At 37.2% G+C, this 12,628-nt stretch overlaps 1 protein-coding gene across 1 annotated transcript in view; it reads right to left on the minus strand.

Annotated features, from left to right (window-relative positions):
- Nucleotides 1-12,628, minus strand: part of LOC122802170 (X-linked retinitis pigmentosa GTPase regulator-like) — a gene marked incomplete at its 5' end in the record, with an annotated part of 1,226,514 nt that overhangs the window by 684,069 nt on the left and 529,817 nt on the right. The window contains one exon of the mRNA XM_044071841.1: nucleotides 3,393-3,551. Coding sequence (XP_043927776.1) covers nucleotides 3,393-3,551 — 159 coding nt within the window. The remainder of the gene's footprint in view (nucleotides 1-3,392; nucleotides 3,552-12,628) is intronic.

Consider the following 12,628-nt stretch of genomic DNA (forward strand, 5'->3'; position numbering starts at 1 on the left):
TGGCTCTGAAGATGGAGTTGAGGAAGTAGGTACTTAGTTTTTGTTTTGGGGAATTGAGCCACAGAAATAGCTTCACCGAAGGTTGATGGAAACAATTCCTTTAGTATTAATTTATTTTTCCAATCAACAACTGCTCTAGGATTGAAGTTTTTACAAATTATACAATCCTCTTGGAGCTCTTGATGACTCAAGCAGTAAACACATAATGTATGAGCATCTGAAAGGGGCAATTTGTGCCCAGATTTTTGACAGTTTTTGAAACTAGAAGATCCTTTTTTAGACATACCAGCAAGCAGAAAAGAAGAAAAGAAAGAACCTTTTTTTAAGGAGGATAAAGCATAAAAAGAAAAAACAACAATGGTAAGGACGACTACACTAGCGTGTAAAAACAGCAAGAAACAAGAAACGAATTACCAACTATGATAAACAAGAATTACACCAAATGTAAGAAGGGTAATGGAATAATATATTAATAAGCTTTACGACAGAACTAAAAAAGAAACTAAGAGAAACCACACTTATCTGAGAAAAACTCAAAAGCTGAGGCTGACCACATTTTTTCGTGAAAAGCGGCAAACAAGATCTGTGGTATGTTAGGTGTTGGTGCATTATGGGTAAGGAAAGAGCTCAAGAGCTTTTTGTTTGCCACAAGCTTTAGGAACAGCCAAGTCAGATCAGAGGATCAGATCTGAACCTAACAGTTGAGGACACAATGAAAATTGACAACATCAGATCTTATAATTCAAAGTGGAAAGTGATGATAATGAAACAGGGTGGAAGCTCAAGAAACAAGGAGAGACTGTGATTTTGGATGCAGACATTTAAGGAGAATAACAATAATCATACAAAATGTTATAGTCATAAAGTAGCAGAAAGTATTCTAAGAACTAAGCCAACATGGGAATGGAGAAAGGAGATTCTGCCAATTGGGATGATTGCAATTAGGGATAAAGGCAATAGGCAAGAGGGGTCTGTAATTTACGGGAGAAAACTGGCAAAGGAACCAAGGTATTGGGAGCAAATAACTAGAGAGGGAAAGGTAACAGAATGGGAAGACACCAAGAATGTATTTGGACTGCAGGTAGAGATGGCCTTCCCTATCTAGGATTGATATCAGGGTATAGGCAAACAGAAAGAAATAGGGGGGGTCCTAAATGAAAGACTAGCACTGGTAGTGTTCTTAGTGGAATATACAACAGAAGCTGGTGTTAAAAAAGGAATATTTAGTATTGCATATAAAATATTGCATGTTAACAGTAAGAAACAATCAGAGGAATTCAGAAAGGATTGGGAAGAGAGATTGGATAAGTAATTCACAAAGGAACAATGAAGGGATATATGTACGTCTCCCAAATATGCAACAAAATGTACAAGATTTAGGATTTTTGCTTGGAATGTTTACAAAGGTATTTTTATACCCCAGGTAAAATCCAGAGAATTTTTCCTGGGGAAGACAGTAAATGTTAGGTGTGATGGGGAATAAAGAGGTAACTGGAAACATATTTTCTGGGACTGTAATGAGTTGGCAGACTTCAAATATTCACTGCAGACTACTGCATCAGAGATACTCGATGACCAAATTGGTGTATCAAGGGAAATGATTTTTCTGAGCTATGATACAGAATTGGAATTGCAGAAACATAGTAACGCCTTGCTGAGTCTAATTATGGTGGCTACCAAAAAAACTATTACTAGAAAATGGAAATCAAAGTCTAAATGAATAGCACTAGAAGGAGTGAATATTGTAACAAAAATAAAACAACTGGATTTTGAATACTTAGGAAAAAAATGGGAATTGTGGGAACAATACATACAGGGAAGGAATGAGGTTTAAAAGAAGGCAGGATTTGAATGAGCTATGTAATGCCTGAATGACAATGACTGGGTAGATTATAAGTGATGTATAATGTTTGCAACTAAAATTATCCCCAGGATTCAATACAACCTACACTAAGTGTACACCGTTTTGAGTGAAAAGACAACACAGACATAACTCACACTTTCTTCCTCCTAATTTTAGTTTTCCTAGTGATATTCTTGCACCTTTAAATACTGACAGGGATTCATAAAGGTTACCACAAAGTGCAGACTATGTGTACACTTCGTGTAATCTTTCTGAGTGACTAGAAAGCACAAAAAACTTGATAAGAATGTTCTTGAATACATATCGTGTACACTTAGATTAGGCTTTATTGAATCTGTCCCTACGTCAGTATGGTTTGTGATGTATAATGCTTGCAATTAAGATTACATCAATATGTTTTTTTGTTTTCATTTATATAAATGTATGATTGCCTATGCTATAAGTGATAATTTAATAAAGATGTTCCTTGTTATAAAAAAAATTTAAAATCAAGCGCCTAAACCATAAAAACTACACTGATCACCTCAAGGCCTTGTCCCTCTTCTCAGTATCATACAGGCTACTGAGGAATTATTTCTGCGTCAGGTACAGAGCCTGAACAGACAGACCCTAACCTCTCTGATCTATTGCACATCAGCAAATACAATGGTGGAATAAACACCTGCTCAAGAGATTTTCATCTTTTCTGCTATATAAATAGAACATGTTGGAGGGATAGATATGTATCATAGAGAATACCACTTCTTTGGAATTGTATACAACTTCAGACAAAGCAAAGTACTTTCCATCTCTATTCAAACATAATCTGGATGAATGGATAGGAAACCACAAATTCCCCCTGGTTTAGAATCCTTATCCCTGAAGGATAGGTATAACGTGTAGATGTTCTATACATCTCAGAGTTATTTCTGCTTAAATTACAAGGGCTAAAAGACGTCATGGGAAAATGGGTTAGGCTAAAGATCCTCACAGATCAGTAGCCTAGTAAATATGTATGAATCTTTGTGCTTGATTCAACAGTTTTAAACAAAAACTATAATAGCCCTAAAATAATGTTTAATAATCATTTTAAAATGATGTACACCAAGTCTATCATAAATAATACAAACAGGCTACAGATGTGACTCACTTTGTAAATGAAAAGGTCAGAAAAATATCAGAATATGAACTATACACTAATAGAAGCAACTATAAAGCAAATTATAATCTAAACCTGTGATATTTTATTTTTTTCAGAACTCAAGAAATTCAGTTTAATAAAATTAAAACAAACACACTTTTTTAACAACTGAAGCTGAATCTGTAGGTCAAGCCACAAAAGCAAAAGCTTCTTCCTTTTTCTCCGCTTTTCAAAATCCTGGTTATTTGGTTAACAGTTCAAGTTCTCTGACTTGCAAGAATGATCTAACCACTTAAAGCAGTTCCTGAAACAAAAAAAAAACAAAAAGCCCCTCCGTAACAACATTTACCAGGTATCGCCAAACATATTTTCTGTGGGTAATAGTGTTTTATTAAGAGAGACTCTAACCAGTTAAAGCTGCAGATATATTGGATCCAGCTGCGAGATGCTTAATCTTGTGCTTGTTGGTAAAAAACTCTACTTGCTGGAAGGTTGTTCTGTCCTCGGTGTCTCCAACTCCTAGTTGCCCTTCATTGTTGCCTCCAGCTGCATAAACATTCCCTTTTTCTTTAAAGAAAAACAAAAATTAGACAAGTCTGTGGGGTTTCATCTGTTTTTACAACTACAAAATTACCACCACTATTTACAACAGTAAAGTGCCTGCCTACAGTTAAAAACAAATTATGATATAAAGATATCTGATGTGATATAAAAATATATTACATAAACATACATCTGAAACATTTCTCCCCAGGCCTCCACTGAAAATAGGCTTCATTCCAAGTCGGACTTTTCCAGTAAACAACTGTTAAATAAAAAATAAAATAAAAATACAGCAAATACTGTATCAAAATCAAAATGACAGAGTTTCTTTATAACGTGATAAGATTCTGGTCACTCTGACTTTAATGCAGACTTATCTGAAAAGTCATGGACTCTGGCGTAAGACATCAGCTAGAGTGTTTCCTTGTCCCGCCTTAACCACCAGGGACACCTGCAAATATGCCTATCGCTACACATAAGATAGCAACGTGCAATTTTCTTTTACTCTACCTTATTGCCTGTGCTAAGTGTACCTAGTAGTCCTTCCAGTAGCTACACTTAGTTCAACATAAATTCACACTGCACAATGATGCACAACTACCTGTCATAAGTAACTTGTAAAATTAGAAACCTACTGCAGAAACAAAAAAAAAAAACAGCAGGAAATGAGTACCCTAAAATCTTCCTGAATTATGGATACTGCAACAACTACATGGCCAGTAAATGCACACTTCCACAGCCATATCTATATATTGATGATCGCAGTTAGGAAATTCGAAAAAGGTATCCAACCTCCTTTCCAAAAACAGTTGATCTTTGTTGCTCCTTTTAAGTCTATACATAGTTCCCTCTTCTCCATTCCCCTTCCTCTGGAAAATTTAACATCACTGCTTTATGGAACAAATCTGAATACCAATTTTCTTCCAGAATAAGTTATATTTCTGTGTCTGAAACAGGTTCGTAGGGACTTGCTAGCCTATTTATCTGTCAGGATCTTAAGAAGCCTAGCCTTACTTGCTCAAGGTAGTTTTTAACCCTTACATGTTGTATACAGATAACCCACAGACAGATAACCCATAGACAGACCAAACAGGGATATGCTAGAACATTTACATGTTTCCCCAACCCATGAGATAGGTTTAAACTTCTTCTCATTATTCTACTAACTTGCAAAACTAGAAAACTGGAAACTACACTATTAAAAGCTAACAACATTATCTCTTAGAAAATTATGTTCCTGCATCTCTGAATTTATTTTTCAGGCATTTTGTCTATTGCTCCTATTTTTTTTTCTTCCCAAACAACTCAATTTTAACTGTTCAGATAACTAAGAACTCTACTGTCACTGTCACACAACAAGGTAGTAAGTGATATTTCAGTGGAGTAACCAAGCTAATCTGGGCTGTAAATGAGAGGAGAGGTGCACATAGCTTTTTATTTACAAAGTTCCCATTCTTAATACTTACAGTGGTACAGTCTCAGTGGAAGTAATGTTTTCATATAAGGTTGCAAAAAATACATGTAATGCATTTTTTTGTTTGATTGTTTCTAGAATTTATATTAACAAAACACAGTCCATTACCATATGTTCTGTCAAGGCGAACAAAAAGAAAATCCCTTTAAGTGCATGATGGTACTCTTTAACTTTTCAAGTCTCCAGTAGCCTAGTGAGAATACTTTTCCATAAAAGGAGCAATACTTTACAAAAAAAAAATCTGCAGCCCCCTAGTTAAATCAACTATCTCATGTACTGCTGTAACCGAGAAAAAAAAACATAGTTCGTGTTTTGATAATCCCTGGCTTTGTCTGAGACCATTTAATGAATGCCATGAAAAACTGCAGTTGTGAGAAACAATCGTAAACATATAACTGACTTCATATCGTTCTTTCTTTACGGCTAATGCAAGATGTGGTTACTGGTTATAGAAATGTGAAAGCCAGATACAATCATCTGGCTGAAAATCTCTAGCAGTACATATTAGCAATGCATACCTCCCCTTCTGCACAGCTACTCACACTGTCCACAAAACCATGTTAGCACAGACGAGACTGCAAACAGGAAAGTATATCTTTGACAGCTTAGGCCTTTGATGAGTGTACAAGAGCTGTATAATTAATTTCTTTTAATCGTGGTTTGTCAAAAAGTACAGTTGTGTAAAACCTTACCCAAACAGTAGAGATCTTTCTTTTCACTTCTGAAACCCCTTCTTCCTACCTCTATTCTTTTTCTCCTTTTCCATGGGTAGTATTTTCTTTCTGGCTGAAAGGTTCTAATCTTCTTTCCTTCTTTTTTCTGTATATACATTCCCACTGGGGGTCCTGGTTCTCCTGGATCTCTTCAGTTCTGGTTTGGAGGCAGCTGTATATCACCTTTATACCCTACTCTTGCATGGGGAGCATACATCTGAGATGTGACACTCCTTGGTAATAAAGGCTTTGGTATACTGGACGAAACTTGGACTATCCTTGGCAGGAGATCCCACAGCTGATGAATACTGCAACAGTGATATTGCACTGTGCACCCCGGCAGTGCATAGCGAAGGAGGATTTCACTTTCCTCACTGCTGTGCAACTGTGGATTTTAGTAAATGCAAGTAATAGGGGTTTGGGTCCAAGCCCCCAGCATGGGAGCTACAAGAGATCTTCCTTCTCTATTTTTTTCAGTTTTTTTTTGTTATGCTTTATGATTAAAAAAAACGATGAAGTGTAACTTGTAAATTTGGTGACTCAAATGAACACAGATAACCTGCAACAAGCTATAATCATGAAAGAAGCAATAACAGGACATCCACTTCACAGCCCAAATCAAGAGCATGTACATAAGGTCAATCTCTGCTATTAATATAAATATTAAACAATTGTAAAATAGTCTATTCTGTGTTGCAATAATTGTGAGCCAGTAGTGGAACAAACTAAACACAATTTATAATCATCCATAAACTAGAATAACCATTTGTTGGGATGTTGAATTTAAGGTCTGAAAAAAGATGCCAAATACAAGAGGGTTCAAGATGCAAGCCAACTGATATACCACTGGTCACTTTTTTGGTTTGAGAAGTGACAACTGTGACTCTTATGAGATGGGTTCTGTCAGATAAGCATTTAGCTGTCCACAGTGCAAAGTATGGATTTATACTCAAATTTACAAGTATGTGAAAAATACCACTATGGGGAATAGTGCCAAAGACCTTTTCCAGTCTCAAATATGCTATTTATACTGCATAATTGCTATCCACTGCTTTGGTGACTGTTTTCCAAACAAATAATGACATTGGCATAACTTGCCTTTGACAAAAGAACTAATGAAGTTCCAGGATTAAGATATTTTCAATGTTCACATCAGTGGTAGTTGGTGACTTCGAAGTGAGAGAGGGGAATGAAGGAAGCAAGTGAATAGGTTGAGCTAACATTAATAAGACAAGGCTATATTACAGTAGGTCAATGACAGTTTACCTGTGATCAAATAACTGCCTTGGGTGATACTGCATAATTGTTTCCACTGCTTTGTTGACTTTTTTCCAAATAAAGAATGACATTGGCAGAACTTGCCTTTGACAAAAGAACTAATGAGGTGACTTTGAAGTGAGATGGGGGAATGAAGGAAGCAACTGAATGGGTTGACCTAACATTAATAGGACATGGCTATATTACAACAGGTCAGTGTACAACTGCCTTGGGTGAGTCACTTTCAACCAAAGACTGCCTCAGTGTCCACTCATTTGAACCGCTTTATTGACTATGTGCACCTCAGGTGTCTGACTTTGATCAACAGGGCCAGAGTTAAGTGAAATGCATCTCTATACAAAGGACTCCATGACGCCCTTCAGTACCACTCCATGTTCCCCTCTATAATCCAGACAAATTACATCTTTTTGCATTTTTTTTTTCACACGCAGTCTTACTCTTCAGCTTTTTCCTCCAACCTTTCAACATACCATAACTGGCCACTATTACAAATAACCATGCAAAACAACAACCAACTTCAGCTGGGGTCTAGAGACTGCTAGGCCCCCCAGAAGTAATGGGGTACTATGTAGATCTGTTGTGAGGTATACTTTAAGACTTTTTTCAACTTTTTTGATCCCCTGATGGTATGAACAAAAGACATGAGTAACGAAAGAAGTTCAGTCTTAATTTTTTTACTTTCTTTTATTTCAAGGAAGAAATAAGTGATACTCATAGCTTATTGTTCAAAGCAGACAAAAATTCTCAATAAACTCTGAAAACAAATGATTGAAAGGATACATAAATCATATTGTTGAACACTGTCTCCCCTCTTCCCTCGCACTCACACAAAAAAGATGGTCACTTCTGATGCTAGGTTGGGAAGAAAGTTAAATAAATAGCCACAGTCACATATTTCTGTTTTTTGCTGTCTTACATAATACACAGCATGCCTCTTCACCTTCACCTCTATAAGGCACATGTATTCTGCATATTGCTCTGATGTTAGACTGGGATGAAAGCAGATGTTTAAGTGGCCACATTAATATACTTACATTAGTTGCTGCCAGGCACAGATACACAGCAGGTCTTATTATGTCTAACCCCCAAAATGTACCCACCTGTATATGTCTGACATTTAATTCTGAAAAAAGTTGAAAACAAGTAATAATCACAGCAATGTATTTTAACTCATTACTCAAATACAATACACTGCCCCTATAATGACCTTCTGTGCATGCCTCTGATATCTGATTGTGAACAAAGAATATTAAAGAAACACTAACTACACTGTTCTCACCCCATATAAGCTACAGTGACATTCTGCACACATAACTACTTTGACTAGGTGAGACCCTAGGAAAAAGACTGTACATGCGTCCCTCCCTAATAAGCCTATGTCAAAATCTGCTTATGCAGTCATGTCTCATAGCACCTCTTTGATGCAAGTTGCTGTGTGATGCATTATATACCTTATTTCTGAAGGAAAATTACTTAACTGTTCTTTCTTTTTCTGCTACTGAAAACTATGCACATGTCATAAATACAGTGTGTATCCACAGATAAAGTTGGTGATATTATTAATTCACACATGAACATATATGGACACAGCCTGTGACAAATCAGGTCCTTCTCAAGATGCATATGCATTCCTACACACACGCACGCACACACACACACACACACATATACACACACACAAATTTATGTTTACCAACAGATGAAATGGAAGAATGTCAAGTCACCTACAGCATGTCTTTGCAGTTATTGAAGGAAACAAAAGCTCCTGGACTTCTGGATAAAACCCACATATAGAAAGGGAGACCATCCAGAAGCCTCACTGAAAGAATCACAGCCAAAAAACGAACCACAAAGCTAATCACTGTGAAATGACAAAGCCATTGGCTGCATCACAATTAGTTACTTTCACACTCATCACATCTAGACTACCAAAGACAATCACTTAATGTGCACAGTTCTGATATATGACTGCAATGAAAAGTGAAATAAATTATGACTAGCTTGTTCTACTTGCACAGCAACACTGTGCTCACACACACAATAGTAATAATAGATTTAAACTGATTTTCAGCAAATAAACACATTGTGTGACACTGTTCCAGCCAAACCAGATCAGTGACTATTTAACTGTGATCAAACATCAAGAGGAAGTATTTTTAATCAGTACTCATCAATTACAATTACCTTGCTGACTGTGCACATGTCAGATGTTTGACTGTGATTTAAAAATGGCCACAGTACATTATTCCAACTTGCTTCACATAAATATACATTAATTCTGCAAAGCTAGAATTAATGGCTGTTTAACTTTAGCAAATTATAGCAGGATACTTTTCATCTATAAGCAAACCCAATATCCAGAAATTACAACGTTGTGTACTGTGTACACCTTAGATGTCTGACTGAGATTTACAAAACAATGACCACAGTGATGTATTTCATTTTTTTCACAAAATCAATTGCTACAGTAAAGTATACCAATTTGCATCACACAAATAAGTATTACTCCTGCAAAATCAGAATAAACACCAGTTAACCTGAGCAAATGACTGCAGGGAAAGTAACTGTCATCCACAGACAGGCACTGCATCCAGCAATTACAGTAACTTTCTCAGCTGGGACACCACAGACACCTGACTGTGACAAAATAATGGTCACAATAATTTATTCCAACTTTCCTTTACACAAAGAGTATCCTCAAAGTTTTCCAACTTGCTTTACTGAAATATACATAAGCCCTGCAAAGCAAGAATAACTGTTTTGTTTCAATTTGCTTCACAAATTTCCTTGGTATTTAGCCATGTGGGTCTAAGTAATCAATACCCCTGAAGATGAGGGTAGCAGATATACATTTTTCCCAAATCAGTATAGCACACTAATCTATCCTTTGGGAGATACTGAGGTCTGAAACCAGCTTAGACCTCACCCCTGGCAGCATCAACATAAGCTAAAGCTGGGAATCCTGCTGGACCATGTAAAACCTGTCTAATTCCTTGGTAGTTGGTATTTTGGAATCCTCCTCTACAGATATTTACAAAGTTAAATTCAAATACCTCAGACTCTTGAGGGTAAAGCAGTAGGTTTCCACTCATCCAGACCTAATAGGTCAAGAGATTGCTTCTTACTCTTTGACATCTCCTCTGACTCCATATATTCCTTCAACAGTCTAAAAGTATCTCAATATGAAACATCCCTGAGAGGCAAATATTTAACTGTATTTTAGCAATTAGAGTTAGATTTGAGAGAAGATGGCTTTTAAGAGGTTTATCTCAAGTCCGGTTTATCTTCTAAACAAAATTTTGAATATCTATGAGAAAATGACACTCCTTTCATGTATGGGCTGTGTATATGGGATAGAAGGTTATATTTTTGGTCTGCTACAAGTTCTGCCACATTGCCAACAGCTCTTCTGCTAGTTTTTGCAAATATACTGAAATTCCAAGATTCAAAGTAACAGGTATCTAAGCCCTGAGAAATGAAAGAGTAATACTGAATATCCAAACATTTGGGGAAAGGGGCAGCACAGGGATGTTGAATGAATCAAGTGACCCCTTCTGTGAGAGCTACCTCGATCTGCTAATTTGTCCAAGAGCAGTTCCTGTGCACTTCAATAACTGAAATAGATGATTTTAACCAACTGGAGCCACAATCTTTAATAGGACATCAGCATCACTCACTCTAGTCAAAGCAACTTCCAGTGATGCAGAATGATGTCCGGGAATGACAAGTAGGATCCTGATAACAGGGAGTGGGACAGCGATCAATCAAAAGACAGACAGTGAGGCCATGGATTGGGAAATCACTTTCCAGTTCTTGTATCATCAGGCCTACCAGACACAAAAGGAGTAGGGTCCAACTCCTAAGTCAAATATTTCATAAGACTCGTCACACTCTAGCAAGTTTTTGAGTAGTAGTCTTTTTTGTGATTCTTCTTGAGAGTAGATAGCTTGTCCAGCTCTGAGTCTGACATCTGCATTAAGGTTTCTTTTTTTTTTTCATGTACTGGCTAACTGACTAAAAGAAGTTCCTCTTATTCTAATGGTATTCCTAGCAAAATCCACACAAATCAGGCAGTCTATTATGAGGTGTAAAGTATAGCTGAGTAAGTCCTACTTACCGGTAACAGTGCTTACAGAACACACTGCCTTACTGGCATATGGATAGTAGTAGCTTGTTATCCTATCTCTGCCAGTCTACCAAATCTCACAGCTCCTTCCCTTGCCTGCCTGTGGATGTGATGGACTAATCATCTGAGACTACAAGGTCTGCCTTTCAGACCCACAGACAGAATCCTTTCAGTTTTCTAGGGTCAGAACATCTACTATTCTTCACGAAAAACCATAAACGCACAACAAAAAAAGCCTGCTGAGCATAACTCAATGACAACTCCAACCCCAAACTATGTACGTCCAAAACAGGAGGATGGTGGGTAGGTACTGCCAGTAAGGCCAGTGTGTTCGTCAAACATCTATTGTTACAAGTAAGTAGGACTTGCACGACTGTACTATGTTCAAAAAGTATACTGTCTTATTGACATATGGGTTGTTTCTCATAGCTTACTCAATCTGGGAGGAGAAACGATAAGGGTCCTGGAGTCCCTAGAGAATGGTCCTAGCTCAGCCTGCTCTGGATTTACAAAAGGTATCCAGCATGTAGTGTTTTATAAAGGAATGTTCACAGGACCAAACTGCTGCCACTAAAACACTTTTAGAATCCTCTCCTTTCCATTACATCACTGAAGAGGAAAAGGCCCTGGAGGAATGCATCTTTACCTTGCTGAATTTGCTTTGTCATGCTGGGTATAACAAAAAAAAAATTACCAGAGGACAACCGACATGCAATGGTTTGCTTGCAGACAGGTTGACATTTCTTTGTATCAGTTTAGAAAATAAAAAGACTTTTAGCCTTCCTAACTGGTTTCATTCTGGCAAAGTAGTATTTAAGCTGCTGATACATATCCAGACTATGATGTATCCTTTCTCCCTTTTTATTACATTCTGGGAAGAACACATGAACCACTTTTTGGCATGAAAGAGGGGTTAGTGTGGAAAATCAGATAAGGTTGTCCCACCATGACAGCTTGCAGCTCAGAGACTTGCCAAGCAGATATCAGAGCAATAAGCAAAACAGTTTTCCATTTTAATAACTTCAGATCAGGCTGAGCAGGAGGTTTATAAGTGGAAATGTCAATTTGTCCAGAACGTAGTAGAGATTCCATGAAGAAGGAATATGCATGTGAGGGGGTCTCATATGAAATACTCCTTTCGTGAACTGTTTTAACAAAAGAGAAGATGAAAGAGAGATCCACTGGCAGTCAAGTAGAGATGCCCACTTAATGCACCTTAATGGAAGCATATGATAAGGCACTCGTGGCTCACAGAAATACTTCAAGATCATAGGGAGGTTAACCTTAAGTGACTACCCTGTTCCCATTTAGGCATCACTCAGAAAACCTCAACCATTTGTAAACATACAATTTTCTAGTAGCAGGTTTTCTGGGGTCTATATGACAGTATCGAATGGACTAAATAGCGAATGCTATTTAGTCAATCAGATACTGTCGAAATGGCAAAATAGCGAAGTCACAGGACATTGAATTTTTTCCAGGCCGTCTTCAGGACTTTGCCATTTCCTCC

Source organism: Protopterus annectens, chromosome 5.part0, assembly GCF_019279795.1.
Source record: "Protopterus annectens isolate FY-2018-M chromosome 5.part0, PAN1.0, whole genome shotgun sequence".
Lineage (NCBI taxonomy): Eukaryota > Metazoa > Chordata > Ceratodontiformes > Protopteridae > Protopterus > Protopterus annectens.